The sequence below is a fragment of the Mustela lutreola genome, chromosome 17 (genome assembly GCF_030435805.1).
Source record: "Mustela lutreola isolate mMusLut2 chromosome 17, mMusLut2.pri, whole genome shotgun sequence".
NCBI lineage: Eukaryota > Metazoa > Chordata > Mammalia > Carnivora > Mustelidae > Mustela > Mustela lutreola.
In genome coordinates, this window is record NC_081306.1 from 22,598,951 (window position 1) to 22,619,335 (window position 20,385).

Consider the following 20,385-nt stretch of genomic DNA (forward strand, 5'->3'; position numbering starts at 1 on the left):
GGCTCCGTGCCGGGGGAGATCCGGAGGGGCGGGGGCGGGCCCGCCTGGCGCATGCGCGCTGCATTGTTTTGACTGAAAATGCCGTCGGTTTCGAAAGCGGCGGCGGCGGCGCTGAGCGGGTCCCCCCCGCAGACGGAGAAGCCGACCCACTACAGGTCAGTGGCCGGGCTGGCCGCGGCGGGGACGGGGTCGGGCCGGGGGACGGCCCCGTGCGCCCCCCGGCCCGCGCCCCGCGCACCTGGGCCTGGATGCCGCTGCCGGTGCGGCCTGGAGCCCCGCGCCGCCCCCCGGCCCCCGCCCCGGCCTCAGCGTCGCGCCTGGGCTCGGGGCGGGCTGACCGCCGTCCGACGCGGGCTGCAGCCGCCTGAGGTCTGGGGCGGCGGCGCCCTGGTCTGGGGCGGCACCTGGGGGCGGGGGCTGGGGAGCGCGCCAGGAGGCGGGGGTCCATGGGCCTTCGCTGAGGGTTCGGGGGATTGCGGAGAATGAGCCTGGGGGCCGGGGGGAGGGCGGCCATCTGCACCCGGGCTGCCTCCGTCTGGGATCAGGGATGGCACCAGAGCTTGGGGCTCGGGGCGTGCCTGGGGTCGCCGTGTCGCCCCTGAAGTTGGGGGTCGCGTCGGGGGCCGGGATTGGGGGATGCTGCGTACGGCGTCCAGGGAATCGCATCCGTGCTGGGGGAAGGGCGGCCGTCTGCACTGGAAGTGGGGGGTCGCGCCTGGGGTCGGGGATGGACGGCCGCGCCTGGGCTCGGAGGGAGGGCGGCCATCTGGACTCGGGCTGCCTCTGTCCCCGGTTGGGGCGCTCCCGGGGTCGCTGTGTCGCGCCTGAACTTGGGGCTCACGCCCGTGGCCGGGATGGGGGTTGCTGCGGACGGGGTCTGGGAACTCGCACCCAGGCTGGGGGTAGGGTAGGGCGGCCGTCCGGACACAGAGTGGAGGGTCGCACCTCAGGGCGGAGATGGTTGCCTGCGCTTGGGGTCGGGGACTGTGCCTGAGATGCGAGGGACGCTCTGGGGATGGGGGGCGGCCTTTGGGGTCATCTGCCTTCAGAGTGGGGGCTGCTCCTGAGGTTGGGTTGCCCTGGCTTGCGGGGTCCGGTCCCCGCCCACGAGTCCCCCGATGCCGCCCGCCGGCGGCGGTGGCGGCGGAAGCGACCCGCAACGCTGTTTGTCTTTTTAGGTATCTAAAGGAGTTTAGGACAGAGCAGTGCTCCCTGTTTGTGCAGCACAAGTGCGCCCAGCACAGGCCATTTACCTGTTTCCATTGGCATTTCCTAAATCAGCGTCGGCGTAGACCGCTCCGCAGGCGGGACGGCACCTTCAACTACAGCCCGGACGTGTACTGCTCCAAGTACGACGAGGCCAGCGGCGTGTGCCCCGACGGCGACGAGTGAGTGTGCGCCGCGGCCGGGTGGCCTTCTGCGGAGCGGGTCCTGCCTTCCCTCGGAAGCCTTCCCTGGGCCGCCAGTGGCTTTCCTCTGCCTGCGGGGCTGTGTGTCTCCAAGCGCCCGGAGCTCCGGACCCCCTGCCCCGCCCACGTGGGAACCGGGTCCCCGCACTCCCTGCGTTAAAACCAGCCCTTAGGATGTGCACCTGTTCGAGGCTGTCTGTGGCTGTCGGCCGGAGGGCTGCTGGAATGCTTGCAAATCATATCTGGAGCAGTTCCTTTCTTGTGGCTCAGTCGTCTGACTTCTCTGTAACAGACTGGTAGGGACGTTATCGTATCTGTAGGCTGCCATTTCCGTAGTACTCTTAAAATTTAAGAAACGAAGGTTTTGTTTTGGTTGGCTTTTTTCTTACAAGTTTCTTCATGGTGTTATGAACAGATGTATTTATTCAGCAATATGTAGACTGGGAAACAGGCGAGCACAAGTCAGAGTATGTGCGTTCGCGGAGTGGGCAGAAATCTGTAGCCAGAGGCTTTCTACTTTTCTCCTGGACCGTTGGGGCAGGAGGATGGCTGGTCCGTCTCTGCCTGGATTGGGGCAGTCTCCCTGGGCCCCAGGGCCTCTGGTAACCACTGCTTGCCCCCCTTCTGTTCAGACCCAGCACTGATTTGGGGGCGGTCTCAGGCCAGGGAGGAAACTTTTCATCTGTGTGTTATAAACTTTATACTCTTACACTTACTGCAAGTGTAGTTGAGCTCAAGATCAGTAAGGTTGTTGTCAAGGCAGCTGGAATACTGCTGAAGAGATGTGCCCTGCTCCTCCCCTGCTGAGATGGTGAGGCTTCTGTGGAGTTTTTTTTTTTTTTTTTTTTTTTCAATTTATTTGACAGAGAAGCAGAATGAGAGAGAGAGAGAGAGAGAGAGAGAGAAGAGCGCATGAGCAGGGTGGAAAGGGCAGAGGTAGAGGGAGAAGTAGTCTCCCCACTGAGCAGGGAGCCCGATGAGGGGGTTTGATCCCAGAACCCTGGTAGCATGACCCGAGCCAAAGGCAGACGCTTTACTGACTGAGCTCCTGAGGCACCCCTGCTTCTGTGAAGTGTTACAAGGGTGTTACTTAATTGTTTCTTGAGCTGATGTTTTCTGCAAACGGGTCTTCAGAAGAGACGTGTTTGTCTAGCTGAGGCCTGACATCAGGTCCCACATTTCCTTTGGCCATGTCAGTCACCCCCCCAGCCTTGAGTCCTGAATTACCCCGGGGGGCGGGGGTACAGATGCTTGTCACTGGTGCTAGGGATCCAGTCACCCAGCATGTTTGACCCTGTCCTAGAGAACCAAGTGGCATATTCACTAATGCTCTTAATGCATGCGGCCAAAGCCTATTGGAACAGCTGTTTGGGGTTCTGAAGTCTGTGTGTCCTGGTACTGACCTGGCCCCTTTGCTGGGCCTTAGGATGGCATCCCGGCCTCTCAGGATGAAGAGTTGGCAGTGGACACTTACCTGCACGTGGTCATTTCAGCTGGGCTCAGGAATAATTAAGTAGCACACAGTTATTGATTACAGAAATAGTGACATGCGATCTCAGGGACACGGAGGTCATCACTGAGAATCAGGATGAGTGGGAGTGAGCTGCCTGTTGGCCCTTTTCTGTTGCGGGTGTGTCCGGTGACTGTCCATACAGTGAGAAAGTCACAGGTCTAAGTAAACAGTTTGTCCTTTGTCTTGAGCATCAATCCTTTAGGAAGTGTTTGGTAGCATGCATGTCCCCCTGGGATCTCTCCTTAGTAATTGGTGCTCCACTACGTGGGGGAGGGGCTTTCTCATTCCCCACAAGTGGAGTGGCCCAGAGTTTGTCCGGTTTGACTGGTTCACATAGCATCTTCATGGAATTTGTAAGTAGGTTGTGCCAATCTGTTATTTTAAAGCATGAACACCCTGAGAGGGCCGAACCCCTTCAGTCCTTGTCAGGTGACATAAGCATCCAGTGTTGGTCTTAGCGCTGGCTGAGGCCACCTCTCAGCTGAGCTGTGGGGCAGGACAAGACGGAGATGGAGGGATGGCACCCCTGCTGTCACGGCGTTTTCTAAGCTGGCGGTTACCTTCTCCCCTCACTGTTACTTCTCTTCCTGTGGCCCCTCCCCCACCGACACCTCTTTTCCGTGGCGGGTGGTCACCCTTTCCCTCTCGCCATCACCCATTCCTCCAGGGCCCCCTTCTCCCCCCCTGGTGTCGCCAGTGTCCCCTCTCGGTAAACATCCCTCTCTCATCTCCCCCTCCCCAGAGACACCCCGCCACGATCCTCTTCTTTGGGCGGACGGGCCCCCCTTTGGCCCGGGGAAAATCAGTCTCGCGCTCCAGACCCGCGGTCCTAGCTCTCTGGGGGCGGCCCCCTCTGCCGGACACGCCCCTTCCCCCCGGTGCCGGCCACGATTGGCCGTGCGGGTCACGTGCCCCATCCCCGCCCCGCGGCCGGAGCGCGGGGGTCCGCGGCGCGCGGTGTGCGTGGAGCAGTAGACCGAGACGGTAAGAGGTGCGAGAGGCTGCTTCGGAGCTTGGGCTCCGGCCCCGCTGCACCGCGGCCCGGCTGCACTGCGCCGGTGTTCCCTCTTGGAGGATCCGTCCCAGGTATTTCTTAGGCCGGGCTTCAAGGAAGGCCACGCCTGTGCCGAGGGTTTTCAGGTCGGCCCCGTCCCGAAAGCAGGTCTGTGTGGACAGCCCCAGGCCCCCGCCGGCCCTGCTTCGCTCGCCAGGCCCGCGGGCTAGTCTGAGTGCTCGCTATGCGGTCGGCCCCTCCCCCTGCCCGAGAGCACGTGCGTGCGCAGGTGTCTTCCCTCAGGTTGGCTTTGGCATAGGAGAGGAAAGGGCTTCGCTTCGCCCGGTTCCTCGAGGCCTCTCATGGAGAAACTTTTCATTGGGGAAACCAGCAGCCCCCAGCTACCCCGAGTACAGAGTAACCAGTCTCCTCTGCTGACCCTGCTCCTGCCCTGGCGAGTGGCCCTCCCAATCCTTTGATAAGATATGGGCCCGACCCGTTCCTCCAGGGTTCCCCTGGCAGGCCTGGCTCTTGTCCCCACAGCCCCCTCCTCACTGCGCTTGGGGTCTCCGAGGATGCAGGCCCTGGACCAGGTGGGCTGTTGGTGTGTGATTCGGTGGGCTTGCCGCTGGACGCCCAGGTGTTGCTTGGAGCTGCTGTCCTCAGCGTCTGCTGCACCACACCTGCCTTCTGTCTGCTCTGCTGTGCTCAGAGACCCGAGTGTCTGCGGTCCCCAGTTTCGGGTGAATTTCCCTGTGGGGTAGCTGTACGCTTGCCCCACACTGGTCTTACCAGTGAACTCTGCTTGGGCGTTTGGGGTGAGGTGAGAGCCAAGGGCAGGTCCTGAAGGTTAGAGCCATGTAGCCCATGGTCATGGGTCTGTGGTCTGGAAGATACAGGCTTTTAGGTGACACATTACCAGCTTGAGGGAATTAGGTGACCAGGTTGGCCTGGGGGAACCCCATAGAGCGAAGGGGCAGGGGTGGAGGAGGCGAACAGGAGGCCGCCCCAGGCACAGGGAGACCCCTTGCAGGCCACTGGAACCTTCTGTCTTCTGGACGGGGTGTCAGCTTGGCAGGGACACAGGGAGGAGTGACACCTGTTGGTGGTGCTGCGGGTCCCTGTGAGGGACTAGCCATGGGTCACTGGCCTGGCTCCGAGGTCCTGAGACTGAGGGTGCAGGGCGGAGGGGTTGGGCATGGTCAACATGGGGTTAGTGGGCAGTTCCCCTCCCCTAGCATCAGAGAGTAGGGGTGGGTGTGCCGTGACACTCCTCCCAGCTCCTCCCAGAAGCCCCATCTACCCTCCCCCACCTCCCTGCCCCCAGTTGTCTGCAGCCCATGGGTCCTCCCTTTGTTCATGTTTGTTGTCTCCTATGTGGCTGCCCTTGGTGGTTTGGCCCGTTCCATTCCACATCTCAGTTACTTATTTGTGTGCTGTGTTCGCCCCGCCCCCCAGCCCCTTGGGAGCTGGCAGGAATTTGGGTTAAAGGGAGTCCCCCTTAAAGCCCAGTAGCATTGACGTCACCTGGGGCTCTCCTGCAGGTGGGCTCTGAGGCTCTCACCTGGACTGGCAGCATCAGACCTTCTGGGATTGGCCCACCCTTCCAGGGCTTGTGACGCACTCCCCGGTGAGCTCCTGGCCGGTGCTGATGCGCAGTGGGTCCGAGCTTGGTGGGCCATCTCTGTGTCCCTTCGCAGACCCATCTTGGTGAGCACTACCAGAGGGAGGGGGACAGCTTCAGACTGTCCTGGAGAGGTAGGGGCAGTCTTGAGCCCCCGGTCTGTTCCTCCCTGCTCCCCGCTTCTTGGCCCACGGGTTCAAGCACGTTGGGATTGTGCTGGTCTCCTGCACATGCCGGATGCCCCTGACAGAATGCTGGTTGAATTCCACTGTTTGGGTCACTGATTGGGGCAGATGGCTTGAGTACCGAGGGCGTCACCTGAACTGGTGCTCGGCAGAACTGAGTCACACCTAGGTACATCGTGGGGGCGGCGGGATTGCCCGTGGCCCAGGGACTAGTGGGCTCCTGCGAGGAAGAATGCTCGTGCCGTGTTGGGCTGAGCCCCAGCTCTTCCCCGCCCCAGAGAGGGTCTGGCTTTGCCGCTGTGTTCTGAGCGTTCTGTGTTCTCCTCACTTCTCAGACCTTCCCAAGGTGGAACCATTTTCTTTCATTAAATAAGAGCCCTTCAGTGTCTTGAGGTCATGCCCGTGTGAAATAATAATGCCCGCTCTGTGCTCTGCGCTCAGTGCTCTCTGCTTGGTGCTCCATGCCTGGTGCTCTGTGCTTGGTGCTTGTGTTGGTGCTCCACACACTGTGCTTGGCGCTCTGTGTTTGGTGGTCATGTTTCGTTTTCTGTGCTCAGTCCTATGTACTTGGTGCTTGTGCTGGTCCTGGTGCTCCATGTTTGGTGCTGGTGTTCTGTACTCTGTGCTTGGTGGTTGTGCTCTGTGCTTTCTGCTTGGTGGTTGTGCTTGGTACTCTGTGCTGGTACTCTGTGCTGGTGCTCAGTGCTCCATGCTTGATGCTCCGTGCACTGTGCTTGGTGCTCTGTACTTGGTGGTTGTGCTCCATGCTCTGTGCTTTCTGCTTGATGATCATGCTGAGTGCTCCGTGCTTGGCGCTTGTACTGGTGCTCTGTGCTCCGTGCTTGCTGCTCCGTGCTTGTCCTGGTGCTCAGTGCTCTCTACTTGGTGGTTGTGCTCAGTGCTCTGTGCTCGGTTCTCCATGCTTGGTGCTCCATGCACCGTGCTTGGCGCTCTCTGTTTTGTGGTCATGCTTTGTGCTCCATGCTCAGTGCTCTCTCCTTGTTGGTCATGCTCAATGCTCTGTGGTTGGGGCTTGTGCTGGTGCCCTATGCTTGGTGCTGGTGCTTGGTGCTCCATGCTTGGTGGTTGTGCTTCGTGCTTGATACTCTGTGCTTGTTGCTTGTGTTGGTGCTTCATGCTCTGTGCTTGGTACTTGTGCTTTGTGTTCCATGCTTGGTGCTCTCTGCTTGGTGGTCATGCTGAGTGCTGTGTGCTTGGCACTTGTGCATGCTCTGTGTACTGTGCTTGGTGCTGGTGCTCCGTGCTCTATGCTTGCTGCTCTTTGTTTGGTGCTGGTGTTCCGTGCTTGGTAGTTGGTGGTTGTGCTTGCTGCTCCGTGCTTGGTGCTTGTGCTGGTGCTCAGTGCTTCATGCTTGCTGCTCCATGCTTGGTGCTGGTGCTCAGTACTCCATGCTTGGCCCTTGTGCTGGTGCTGGTTGCTCTGTGCTCGGTGCTCCATGCTCAGTGCTGAGGCCTGGGCAGGGGGACTAGGCAGGCTCTGGTTGCGCTGGCAACAGCACCAGCAAAGAAAGCAGAGGGTGCTTAGCACTTTGCTGAGGGGCTGCTAGGAAGGGAGTGAGGGCCAAGCCGTGACATTGTTACATTGGGATGGGAGGTTGGGGCAGGGGGCACCTGCAGGGAGCACGGTCAGTGCTCTTTGCGAGTGATGCTGGTCTCTATGGCTGCCTTGCCACCTGGCTGCCCCAGATTGAGTCACAAACCAGTGTTTCGTGCACACACAGGGTTGAGCCTGGGGGGACGCAGACGTGTGACACACAGCTGGTGCAGTGGGGCCTGGGGCAAGGCGGCGCCCGCACTCATGCCTGCGCTGGACCTTCACTGGGGAGGGCTCTCTGGTCTCAGATGCACAGTGGCAACGTGGTCCTTGTTCGCTGTTTTCACAAAGTGAGACCGAGGCGTTTTGGGACGTCTCTCTGTGTCTCACACGTCTTTGGCGATCGGCAGCGGCTACCACTGTTCCCGTGGAGAGTTCACAGGACGCTGACCGGAGGGGTTCCCTGTGGTGTGCAGTCGCCTCCCTTCCCATTCCAGTGCGCTGTGAGCACACCTTCCTGTAGGAGTAGGTCAGGTCTCTCTCTCCCCTCTCTCCTCTGGTCCCGGGGGTTTTGTTGATGATTTCGGTTACGCGCGTGTGCTGTGAAACGTGTAATTTTAACCGTATTTCCGTGTGCGGTGCAGTGGCCGCGAGCACTCTCATCGGGTTGTGCACCCGTCCCCAGTCTCTGCTTCCAGATCCTTCCAGCTTCGCACGCAGGTGTTGCCATTCTGCACTGGGTCCCCGCTGGTTCCCGAGCCGCTCGCGCCCACGCTCCCCCCTCAGCCCGTTGGTCTCACTTTGACTTCCTAGGACCACCTGGAGCGGCATCATAAGGCCGTTGTCCCTTCGTGTCTCTTTTCTTTCACTGAGCAGAATGTGTCCTCTAGGTGTCCAGTGCATTTCTGGCCGCATCCCGGGAGCGCACCTGCCTGGCCCGCCCGCTGGCTTCTCCTTTGGTGGCTGCTTGGTTGGTTCCGAGGGACTGTCCGGCTGGGCATGGAGTCCTGTCTCCTCATGCTGTGTGTGGCACGGGTGCCCCGGAGGTCTGGGTGCCCCGGTGCGAGGGCTGAGCCTGCGTTTCCTTACTCCAGGGAGAGGGGTTGAGAGTGAGGTGGCCTCCGAGCCGTTCTCTCCTAGTTTGGTCTGTGCTCCTTGTGGGGAAACATGCGGCGCAGCGAGGTGGGGCTAGGCCTTGCCCGAGCCTCCCATGCTGCTCCCTGGCTGTCGCTGGAGGGGCCGGGCAGTGACAGGCTCCCACATCACTCCGCGGGTGGCTCTGGGGCATGGCTGGCTCGGGCTCCTTTCCTCGCTCCTGTGTGTCTGTGGCTCTTGTCTAGAGGGACTGACTGCGATGGGGCTCGGGGCCCGGCTCCACGTGTGCCGGTCTCCTCCGTGCTACTCGAGCCCTTCACTGCCTGGGGAGCCGTGTGGACTGCCCCCGGGCTTGAGTGGCCAGTGTCCACATGTGACCCTGCCCCTCCCCCTGCACCTGCTTCTCTCTTGTGCAACCAGCGTCCCCCTCCGGCCATGTGCAGGCCCTTCCTTCCCTCGAGGGGTCCCCAAAAGCCCCTGGGTGGGATGGGAGTGACTGCCTATCCCTCGTCTAATAGTGCTTGTCAGGGACAGGGCGTGTCCAGCTGCGGGAGGAGAGCCCCGTTTGTCCATGGTCACATCATGACGCAGGATGATTTCCAGGGAGACCCAATAGTGTTTTCTACCACACACAGTGGAGGGATTTGTGGGGGGTCTCAGCATCTGGGGATGGATGCTGTGCCTGGGGTGGTGGTCCCGCGGTGAGACGGGGTGGCTGGCTCCTGAGGCGGGGTGGGGCAGGTCCGTGCCGAGTGTGTCCCCACAGCCCTGAGGCCTCAGATGGCCTGTGCCGGCCCCTCTGCTCTCCAGGTGCCCGTACCTGCACCGGACGACTGGGGACACGGAGCGCAAGTACCACCTGCGCTACTACAAGACGGGCACGTGCATCCATGAGACGGACGCCCGGGGCCACTGCTCGAAGAATGGGCCACACTGCGCCTTCGCACATGGCCCGCTGGACCTGCGGCCCCCCGTGTGCGACATCAGGTGTGTGGGGCAGCTGCGCTCCCCGCCCAGCCTTGCCCTCGCCCTGGTGACATGGTTTCCTTCCTTCCGACGTGGGTGTCCGTGGGAGCTCGCGGGGCCGAGCCCGAGGGAGGCGGCCAGGGCCTTGCCAACCACTGCACAGCTCTGACGGGACTGGATCTCGGGTTGTACCCGAGGGACGCCCATCGGGAGCCTTCCAGGCAGCCGCATAGGGTGACGGCGGAGAACCGTTGTCTCACTGGTGCGGAGGGCTGAGGCCGCCCGCGGCGGAGCTGTGACCGCCGTGTGGTTTGGTTGTAGGGAGCTGCAGGCCCAGGAAGCCTTGCAGGACGGCCAACTGTGCGGCACGGATGGTGTCCCTGACCTGCAGCCCGGGGTCTTGGCCAGCCAGGCCATGATCGAGAAGATCCTGGGTGAGGACCCCCGGTGGCAAGGTAACCCGAGGCCGCCATGGGTGGGGGGGGGGTTGACGTTCTTCTCTGTCTGCAAAGTGACCGCACGGCTGACCTACTCTTTGTTTGGAGACTGGGTGGGGAAACGGAGTCTCCTGCTGCGCGCATTACCCCCAGTCCATCGGGTGGTGGCGGCCGAGTGGGTCTCAGCCCAGGCTGCTGTGGTCCCCAGGGTGCTCGGACCTCTACGCCCGGGTGTCTGTGGTGAGGTCAGCCGCCAGCTGCCCCCAGGGAGCGGATTGCCGCGGGCCCTGCTGCTTTGGGCTTCCTGTCCCAGAGCGGGCTTGAGGTGGGGGTGGGCTCTTTAATTAGATTTTACCGTGGGTAAATCTCTTTAGGTTTCTGGACAAGTCACAGGTAGTGTGAGCCCCCACGCCTCCCTGTCCTGCCCCGGCATCCTGGTTTCGGGTCATAGACACCTGCACCGGCCTGATACGTTTGCAACAATCAGGGAACCAAGGTTGACACTTTGTCACTAAGTAGCGAGTGCGGATTCTCTCAGGGCTCTGCGGGCTGGGAGAGGGGGGCTTGGGCAAGTGCATCCTGTGTCTGCTCTGCAGCATCCTTCAGGCTGTTGCCACTGCCCCAGCCCCTGGAGACCCCTGGTCCTTTAAGCCATCGTTCTGTTCCCACGGCTTTGCCTTTTCCAGAATTTCCCATAACTGGAATTGTCCAGGGTGTAGCTTCTCAGGCTCCCTTCCTCCAGGGCTCGCTGGCTTGTGTCTTCTCCCCTCTAAGAGCCCACTGTCGGGACGGGCCACCATGCCTGTGTCCATCACCTCCCGAAGGACTTTGGGGTCATAGGCTGTGTCTTGGGTGTCTTCTGCCCCATGGGTGGGATGTGTGTGCTGCCCCTGGGGTGCGTTTGCATACCTGGGAGTGTGCAGACCGCATCCTTGCCTCCCTGGGAGCTGGGCACCCCCCACTCACGGCTGACTTTCCGGACATGTGGCCTTCACGCTCGCCGCAGTGTTGGAAGCTTTAAGGAACCGTGGTGTCACCCGCTTGCCGCAGATCGCTCGTTTCTGCCGGTGTCGTGGCGCTTGGCAGGACCGGTGTCTGCAGCAGGCGTGTGGTCAGCGTTGGGAATCCCTATTCTGTAATTTTTATTTTCTCAAAGTCGGCCCTTTTGTTCCTCAAGCCCCTTCTGCTCTCTGCACAGCCTCCTGTGTGGGTCACCGCTCTTGTCTTCGATGACGTGTTTGAGACAGACTCCGGCACTGCCGGACCAGAAAACACTTTTTGAGGGCTGGGCTGTCCCTCCTGTGGCTGCCCGCTGACTCTCAGCATGGAGCTCAGCGCTTGCCCATTAGTAGCCAGCCCGAGAGCAGGGCGGTTTCTAGAATGTCCTATCAGCTCCATTTTTAAATGACCCCACTGGCGTTTTGCAGGTTTCTGCTTTGAGATGCCCTTTAAAGAGCGTGAAATTAATCGTTTGAAACATAGACCTGTTCGGGGGACAGTGTTTGGTTCCACAGATGGGAAGGTGCGGGGGGGTTCCCGCACATCCCGTGACTCCCTGTGTTCTGCGTCCCCGTCCCCGCTGCTGCAGGACACGTGTCCCCCACCCTGGCAAGCGGACAGGATGAGCTCTTCCCTCCCAGAGTCTTTCGTTTACATCAGAGCTCAGATGTCCGTTGCAGGGTTTCCGGAATGTTCGGGGTCAAGCATTCCTGTTGGGAGCTAGCGTGAGACTGTCCTGGCCATTGGGCCAGCCGCGTCCCTGCCACCGCCGCCGCCCCCGTGCCCTTTCTGTGAGCAGATCCGTGGCGGGACCCCGCGGTCGCTGGTCCCCTGAATCTGGCCATGCCCCGAGCAGCAGGTTCTCCAGTTCACCAGCCTGTGGCGGATGTCGTGCCCCGCTCCCGTGCGCAGCCGTGGGGTGGACAGCTCATGTTGGGCCGTCAACGAGACTGGGGTGGCTCCTCCTTACACGTTCCCACGCTGACCCCTGTTTTTCAGACTCCAACTTCGTGCTGGGCAGCTATAAGACGGAGCAGTGCCCGAAGCCACCACGCCTGTGCCGCCAGGGCTACGCGTGCCCGCACTACCACAACAGCCGGGACCGCCGCCGGGACCCCAGGAGGTTCCAGTACCGGTGAGCCCTGGGGCGCGGGGGCCCGGCCGGCCCGAGTACCACTGGGTCCGTGCAGGGACTCGCCACCGCCGAATGTGCCCAGGTCGGCCGGGCTCTCCCTGTTGTTTCGGGACGGGGCGGAGAGCCACCGATTTGCAGCCCCGGGCGCTCCTCAGCGGAGGTGGAGTCACTCCCTGTGACCCCAGTGACGCACAGGAGAAGAGGCGGGGAATTTCCCGCGTGTCCAGGCCACATGTGTGCCAGGGAATAACAATAATACGATTCATTTCCTTCTGCGGGTGATTTTTCCCATACATCCAAGGACAGGGCAGTCCCGCTGCCTGCAGGTGCAGGGAGAGCGAGGCCCAGGGGCGGGCTCTCAATGCACGTGGCCCAGCCCGCTGGCTCCCCGGCTATAGGGGTCCGGCTGCTGCCCCGACGGGCTCCGCTCGTGAGCGTGTGGGGCTTGGACTCAGCCTCACTTTACCTTTAGTGGAAAATAGAAACAGGCTTCCTGAGTCCCCGTCTGGGTCGAGGCGGTGCTCGGCCTGCTTTTGCGTATCCTGGTGGGAAGGTGGCGTGTCTGGGGCCAGGTGCGCTGTCCTGCGTGTGGCGGGAGCCCCGTGACAGCTGGACGGCCTGGGGCGCGCAGGAAGAACTCCTGCTCTTGTGTCCTTAGTGACCCCACCCTGTGCCCCCAGGTCCACCCCGTGTCCCAGCGTGAAGCACGGTGACGAGTGGGGCGAGCCCGCGAGGTGTGACAGCGGGGACAGCTGTCAGTACTGCCATTCCCGCGCAGAGCAGCAGTTCCACCCCGAGGTACGAGCCAGGGCACCCCTCCCAGCCTGCGCCAGGACGGGTCTTCCTCTGGGTCTGGGGTCTCCTGGACCCCTCCACAGGTCCCGTGATTTGCTCAAAGGCCTCGTGGGGCCCGGCAGTGCTGTGGTGCCCTTAGTTAGGGGTCACGAGTGACTGGAGATAGGCCAAAATCCATGTGGGTGGGGTCCCCGGGAAGCAGGCACCAGCGCCCCGCTCTGTCCTCTAGTGGGTCGTGTGGCCAGCACCCACTTTTCTCAGCGGCAATGTGTCACCAACTAGGGAAACCCCCTGGCCCTTAGTGTCTAGGGTTTTTATCGGGGGTCATGTGGCCGTGGCTGAGTTTCCCGCCCTCCCGAGGCTGAGCTAAGACCGTGGGGCCCAGAGCCGCCCCCATAAATCATGTTGTTACCCTCTGCTGTGGCGCACAACCAGGTAAACGGACATACTTCCCAGGCAGGACATTCCAGGGGCTCAGATGTTGGCCCCCCCGCCCCCAGGAGCTGGTGAAGGGTGTAGTTGGCCAAAGTCATCTGAGCTGAGCAGCGCATGGCTTGGGTTTGTGTCAGAAACAAACCAGTGAGGCGCTGGGGTGGGGGGGTGTGCGTTCTGCCGACGGACGGCCGGCTCTCGACTTCGGTCAGATCGTGGGCTCAGGGTCGGGAGACTGGACCTGCGTCTGGATCCGCGCTTACCAGGGAGTCTGCTTGAGGTTCTCTCTGCCGCTCTCCTGCTTGCGTGTTCTTTGTCTGTCTCTCAAAACAGTTAAGTAAATCTTTTTAAAAAACAAACAAAACCAAGTGCCTGGGTGGCTCAGTGGCTTAAGCGTCTGCCTTCGGCTCAGGTCATGATCTCAGGGTCCTGGAATCGAGTCCTGCTTTGGGCTTCCTGCTCAGCGGGGAACATGCTTCCCCCTCTGCCTGCCTCTCTCCCTGCTTGTGCTCTCTCTGCCAAATCAATAAATCTTTAAAAAACTGACAAAACCCCAGCAGATCAGCCCCTTCGGGGAGCAGGAGAGCGTGTGGACCAGGGCGGCTGGGGGTGGAGGATGAGGCCTCACGGATGGGTAGGGAGGGTGGGGTGTGCCGATCCCTGTGAACCAAGCCTGCTTGCAGAAGGGGAGCCGGGTGGGGAGAGCCAGGGACAGGGGTGGAGCAGGCAAGTCAGAGAGCAGGGAATGGGGGACCTTTCAGTGCCCAGGCCGGGCAACGGGCCCGGGAAGAGGGCTGCCCTGTGGTCTGGGCTGGCTGTCAGGGGTCGGGGGGGCCCTGTTCTGGCCCTGGTCCTGGCAGCCCCAGGGAAGGAGAGCGAAGAGAGAGTGGCGTTTGTGGGGCAGGGGAGGCGGGAGGCAGGGGAAGCCTTTCAGAGGATGTTGGGTGGGATCTGGTGGGGGTGCGGAGGGCCTGGCTTCGAGGTCCTGGTGAGCTGGTGGCCAGCACTGAGTGTTGTAGGCACCATGAGCGTGTTTCCGATCTAGGTGAGGCAGCTCCAGGCTGGCCGTGGAGCTCACGCCCGTGTTTGCATCTCGGTCATTTCTTCAGTGGCCGCTGTATGCCGCGCCCTGAATCTGGGGCCTCTTACGGAAAACGCCAAGTGGTCAGTCGACTCTGAGTGTGATTTCAAGGACATCCGACCTGCTCTGTGGCAGGGAGGGGACCCCGGCGCATGGGCCGTGTGCGCACCCGTCCTCAGGAAGCTCTGCGGACACTGGGAGCGGGGTTTTCTGCCCTGCGAGGTGGCAGCCCCCGGCTTCTTGCAGGGTCTGGGCTCTGAGACCGTGGCCCAAGCCGGAGCCAAGAGCCTGGTGCCTCACTGACAAGCCACCCAGGCATCCCTGTTTTATTTTTGAGTTTTATTGACTTCGTTGTTTTGCTTTTGTCTCTTAGATCTACAAATCCACCAAGTGCAATGACATGCGGCAGACCGGGTACTGCCCACGGGGCCCGTTCTGCGCCTTCGCGCACGTGGATAGTGAGTGCCCGACGCGGCCGCCCGCGGCTCCCCTCCCACTGGGCTTCCCGCTCACCTGGAGCAGGAGGGGAGCCGGCAACCCATGACAGGCCTTCTAGGGCGGTGTTGGGCCGGTCCCCCACCCCACTCAGGGGCCACCCTGCCCTGTGGGGCCCAGGCTCCAGTGAGGACAGTTGTACCCTCTGGCTTTCCTGTCTGCTTTTTATGTTAATGGGGAGGGTGGCTGGTCTCGGAGAAATTCCTTGTCTGTTTTGTAGCTCTCCCGTCACTTGGGAGGACTGTGGTCACCTGGCCTCTCTTCCTCCCTCGCGTGGGGGCTCCTGGGACCCAGCCACCCTGCACTGGCTCGGTTTCCAGCCCGCGGGGGCTCACAGTCCACCATCCCCCTTTCTTGCAGAGAGCCTCGGGACGGCTAACGGCTGGGGCTGCCGAGATCCGGCGCCTGCCCCCGCCAGCAGCTCTGTGGCCAGCAGCGGCCAGCCTGCACATGTAAGTGGACAGGGTCCTGGGGAGGGCACCCCAGGCCTCATGGCATTTAGGGACATGGATGGATGGGGTCTGATGTGGGGTCGGCGGCTCCTTCTAGAAGTCCGTGCAAGTCTGGCTGGCTTCCGGCCTGGGTGGGCTGACCCAGCCTCGCTGGACACACGCACTCCAACCACACGGGAAATATGGCATTGGGCTGGGCTCCGAGTCCGGGCGGGACCCCTCGTGGGTAGGCAGTGTGGTGGGAGGGGCAGGGACCGGGCAGGGCGGGTGGCCCCTGGCCAGCTGGGCCTGGGGCTGGTGCTGCAGTTTTGCTAAAGGCACAGAGAGAGTCAGGGTGTCCACGTCGGGACCCTCGTGTCTGTGGGGCGGGGGCTCCTTCTGCCTGCTCCCGCTGGACACTCGCAGGGGTGTGAGAGTTGCCCCTCCTGTAGGACAGGGGCGGCTGACTGTCAGGGTTCCCCAGAAAGTGCCCCCGTCTGAGGAAACGGGAGGTGCGCAAGCATCTCCCACCCACCTTCCCACTGGCTGCTCTTCATGGAACTCACTTGCAAGGAGCCTGGCCACTGAGACACCTGGTTGCAAGCCATCCTGCGCCCCTCTGTGTCCTGCGCCAGGGGCTGCCCGGCCGTGGCTGCGCTCCCGGTGAGCTGGCATGGAGCGGCCTCTGCCCGTGGGCACTGGTGTCTGAGCCCAGAGCCCAGGACAGTCGTGCGCCTGCTGCATCCCCACCGTCCTGGCTTGGAAGCATTGGGGGGTCCAGCATGATTCCCCCTTGTACCCACTCCCGTGGCCACCGAACACAGGCCCCCCTCTCTGTGCCATTGACCCTCTTCGTGTCCAGCTAGGTGGCCCCTGGCAGACTGAGCGGAGAGCGTTCTGGACCACCAGTCAGCCCACAGCCTCGCTGGACACAGCAGGAAACCCTTCCTCTCTCCTTTTGGTGGTAGTTCTCAGGGCTGTGGCAGTTGTGGGCTTAGATGGTGGTTAGACGGCCACTGGCTGGGCCTCTCTGAGGGTCTGGGCTGCGTGGAGCCTGTTGTGGGGAGTGGTTTGTACCCAGGGAGGTAGCACTCCTGATGGAAGCCCTGGGCTCCTTGGGGGACAGTGTGGGAGCAGTGAGCCCACACCTGGCGCACACAGCCTGATGAGGACACGGCCTGGTGCAAACGTCTTTTATGTTTTTTTCCTAAATTATTTGGCAATTTAAAAAGTAGACCCGTTGCGGGCAGAATGGATCCCGGGTCGTGGGCGAGCTCCTGGGGGGATAGATGTCTGAAGTGTGGTGGTCTGTGGTCACGCAGCCTCGTGACCATGCCGAGTGCTGCAGAGCCCTCCGCTGTGGGAGGCGTGTGCTCCTGTGAGTTTGTGTCTGTTAAAGTAAAACACGAGTGGGCCAGCGTGCTCCTGTAGGCCGGCTCTGATATCCGGATCCCCACGTGCACCACTTGGTGGTGGCCCCGGGGCACACTGGCCCAGACCTCCCTGAGGTCTCCTGCTGTAATGGCCCCTCTGGGAGGGCCAAGTTTGGGGCCTCACTGGCCTGGCCACTACCAGGCACCAGGTCTGGACGAGATCGCGCTGGGGCGGGGGCTGTGCAGGGAGGGCTTCTCAGCCAGACCCCTAGGTCTGCCTCACTCCCAAGTACCATCGTCTGTAAGGGTTGACGTCAAACCCCAAACCCTGGCCTTTGCTCTGCGTGCCCCCCGCTGCTTCGTTTGCACCGTGAATAGGTCTGTGCCAGTGGAGGTTCGGCACGAAAACCACGAGCCTCTGGGGCACTGTCGGATTCACTCAGGCCGTGTCCTTGTGTCGGGCACACCCGAGGACACCTGGGGTCTCACTGTGTGTAGACCTTGTGCCGGTTCAAGGACTCCAGGGTTGGACTCCCTCGTTCAGATGCGGGGTGGGAAGGCCCGAGTGTGCGCTGCAGACCTGCTCTTTCTGCCCAGAACATGCCGTGTGCTGGTGCGCGTCCCCCCCCCCCCCCCCCCCCCGGTCAGGCTGTGAAATCTTAGAAAACCTGTATGTTGTTCCTGAGAACAGCTACTGAGGCCCTTGTAATTTCCTGGGTGATAGAACCCTCTTTTTTTTTTTTTTTTTTTGAGGTGGTTCCTCAGCGCTCCTGGATGGGGGCTGGTCACTGGGAAGGCCAAGCCACAGTTAGAAACTCAGAACTTTCTGCGCCAGCCCATGTGACCCCGAGGGCGGGAAGGGGCTGGGGATGGAGTTAATGGGACGAACTTCCGTGAAAATCCCCCACGTCCGGGGTGGGGAGCATCTCCGTGCTGGGGAGGCGGCCCCAGTCCGCACGTGGAACTCTTGCAGACCTCAGCCGGTGCGACCCTAGCTAGCTGCGTTCTTTGCCCTGTCGTTCGTTACACAGTAAATCGACGTAAGTGTGTGCTTCCCGAAGCCCTGTGAGCTCTTTCAGAAGGTGGCGGGGCCCGAGGGGAGTTGTGTGCGTCCTGATTGACAGTGGTCACAGGTGATAGTCTGACCCCAGGCAGAGGGTGTTGGAACTGGACTGGCATGGGGACGCTGACACTGGGTGTCACAGGAATGTGGTGTGGAGTGTCCAGGCCCCCACAGCGGGGAGGGGCCTGGAAGAAGGGGTGAGGTTGCCTGCAGGGAGCCCTATATTCTGAAGGCAAGCAGAATGGTTTCGGGGTAACCTTGCTTTCCTCAGTGTCACTTAATCTGGAAGCATAGATACTCAGGCCTTTGGTCAGTGACTTTGGAAGCCCTCAGCCTGCTCTGCAGGGAGGAGGTCACTTCTGGACAAGAGAGCTGCAGGGGATTCAGAAGTATCTGGCTTGAACCCGTGGCCCACCCTGCAAAAGGAGGGGCCCCAATCAGCACTTCTCTGGACACCTTCCCCGCCTCGCCCTGGGCAGAGCCGATGCTGAGCTCTGAGCACAGCCTTCTTCCGGCCCGGCGGGCCCAGCAGATGGCTTGTCAGTCAGGGTTTCTGTATGTGTAGGGGAGAAAAAAACATTTCCCACCACCCTCTTCGGTTCAAGACCAGGCCCCTGCAATTTTTTGTTTTTTTAAGAATATTTATTTATTTATTTGACAGACAGAGATCACAAGTAGGCAGAGAGGCAGAGAGAGAGAGAGAGGAGGAAGCAGGCTCCCTGCTGAGCAGAGAGCCCGATGCGGGACTCGATCCCGGAACCCCGAGATCATGACCTGAGCCAAAGGCAGCAGCTTAACCCACTGAGCCACCCCGGCGCCCCATAGGCCCCTGCAATTTAAACTGATAAAAGAAGAAAAAGGTTATTATGTATCCATTTAGAAGTCTTTATAGAGAAGCAGTTAGATGTGGCAGCTTAATACCCTTTTAACGACGAGTAGTGAACCGTGCAGGACCAGCGAGACAAAAGCAACGGGGTTTCTGTTTCCAGGGGGGTGAGCTGTGGGACAGTAAACGTATGGGGGAAGTAACATCAGGCCAGGGTTACTTAGTGAGGCCTGTTCTGTGAACACGGTGCTGGCGTGGGAGAGGGGAGGGTGTGCCTTCACAAAGGAAGCTTACTCTGCCTTCCCAGCATTCTGCAGTTTTAGTGGAAGAGCCCTTTGCTTCCAGCTCAAGCCTGACTGCTGGTGGGCTTGGGGAGTGGGGGTTGCGGTGCAGAGCTCCCCATGACCCCTGCCAGGACCAGCCCGGAGGTCAGAGGTCAGGGAGCAGGTGGGAGAGACAGAGTCAGACCTGAGGGAGGGTAGCGACATGAACACCTTTGCCATCTCCTGAGCCATCTGTACTCCGCCTTGTGCACGTGAGCGAGGCTTGGGGGTCTGTGTGCCTGGAGCCCACCACTGCCTCCTTCTGTTGCAGGCAAAGCGGAGAGAGTCCCCTGCCGAGGGCAGCCACCAGGCCAGCGAGCAGGACGGCAAGCAGGTACTGCGGGGGCAGCCCTGGCTGCTGGGGCTCCCACAGACCTCCCCAGCCGCTGGCCGTCTGTGGTGTCCTTGTGTTTCCACTTGCCTTCCTCCCAAACTGGCCTGTGCCTCTGTCTTTCATTCGAATGTTCAGAAAATGCTGCTGTTGCCCTTTGGAAACAACAGAAGCCCCCAGCATTGTCCTCAAAGGGAGCACGGGGGGCCCTTTGCGGCCCGTCTGCGTGTGTCTTGGAGCTGCCTGAACAGAGCCTGAACAGAGCCCCATGGGGCTGCGTCAGCCACAGCCCCAGCTGCCCTTGAGATCCCCAAGTTGTCCTCCCGGCGTGGGCAGGGCCGGGCCCACCATCTCGCCTGGCACTCTCCCCTGCGTCGGCGCTGTCTGCGATTTCCGCTTTCCATGAGGACACGGGTCCCCACGAACGCTGGCTGCGGCTGCACTCAGCACTCGGCACACTGATATTTCTCTGTCGCCATCCATGCTTGGAAGGCCTGGGGTGCCGAGTGGCTGCCGACGTGCCCCTGTGGGCAAGCACGTCGTCTCTTGCCGTGGGTCTGTGCTGTGGGCTCTGTTCCTAAGTCCTCTGCAGGCGGTGCACCCGGCCTCCCTCTGGCCTGGTCTGCGGCTGTCCCCAGAGGGCTCTGCATCATGGCTGGACCAAGTTGCGAAGGTTCGTTCTCGTCTCAGGAGCTGTGACAGCAGCAGAAAGGGAGTTGGAAGTGACAATGCAACTTAGTTATTTTGTGATGTTGCAAGGGAATCAAAACTGTAAGATGTTCGTTAAGAATCTGAAGCTGGACACATGGGCGATAACAGCTGGTTCACCGGGGGACCCAGGCACCCACCAGCCCAGACACCCCAGGGCATGTTGCGCTGGCCCCCAGCCCATCCTCATGTCCGCCAGCAGCCGGGAACAAGCTGCCAGGCTCCTCTTAAGGCTCCTGCCCGCCTGTACCCAGAGACACCCTCCATCCCGTCCAGAGCCGGACCCCAGGACAGCAGGTGCCCCACTGGGGCTTCCCAGGTCACTGGAGTGGCTCCCAGCACTTCCCTGGGACCCCCAGTTTGAAGGCCGCGTGGTTGGAGGCTGGCCTGGCCGTCCTCTGGGGACCCCTCACTTGCCTCTGGACACCTGTGTGCCTGCTGGCGCCGGACCTTCCCTCCGTGTAGCCCCAGGGAGACACGAGTGAGGGTATCCTCAGGTTTCAGGATTGAGTGTCATCTGATGTCTGCCAAGAACACGTCTTTGCACTGTGACTCTGTGGGTGGAGGAAGCCACAATGGGAGCCTCAGGCCAGTGGCTTCCAGCCGGGCTCAGAG

At 61.3% G+C, this 20,385-nt stretch overlaps 1 protein-coding gene across 10 annotated transcripts in view; it reads left to right on the forward strand.

Annotated features, from left to right (window-relative positions):
• The window catches only part of UNKL (unk like zinc finger), a 34,333-nt gene continuing 13,948 nt past the window's right edge, over window positions 1-20,385 (forward strand). For 2 of the 10 annotated variants that reach the window (XM_059154752.1, XM_059154755.1), the window contains exons 1-9: window positions 1-155; window positions 1,179-1,388; window positions 9,186-9,362; window positions 9,663-9,796; window positions 11,777-11,912; window positions 12,593-12,710; window positions 14,594-14,678; window positions 15,076-15,167; window positions 19,003-19,065. In XM_059154752.1, coding sequence (XP_059010735.1) covers window positions 79-155; window positions 1,179-1,388; window positions 9,186-9,362; window positions 9,663-9,796; window positions 11,777-11,912; window positions 12,593-12,710; window positions 14,594-14,678; window positions 15,076-15,167; window positions 19,003-19,065 — 1,092 coding nt within the window. In that variant the 5' untranslated portion in view covers window positions 1-78. Of the gene's footprint in view, window positions 156-1,178; window positions 1,389-4,459; window positions 4,660-5,460; window positions 5,627-9,185; window positions 9,363-9,662; window positions 9,797-11,776; window positions 11,913-12,592; window positions 12,711-14,593; window positions 14,679-15,075; window positions 15,168-19,002; window positions 19,066-20,385 lie in introns of those variants that run through there. The other 8 variants (XM_059154756.1, XM_059154753.1, XM_059154757.1 and 5 more) reach the window with 8 other exon arrangements.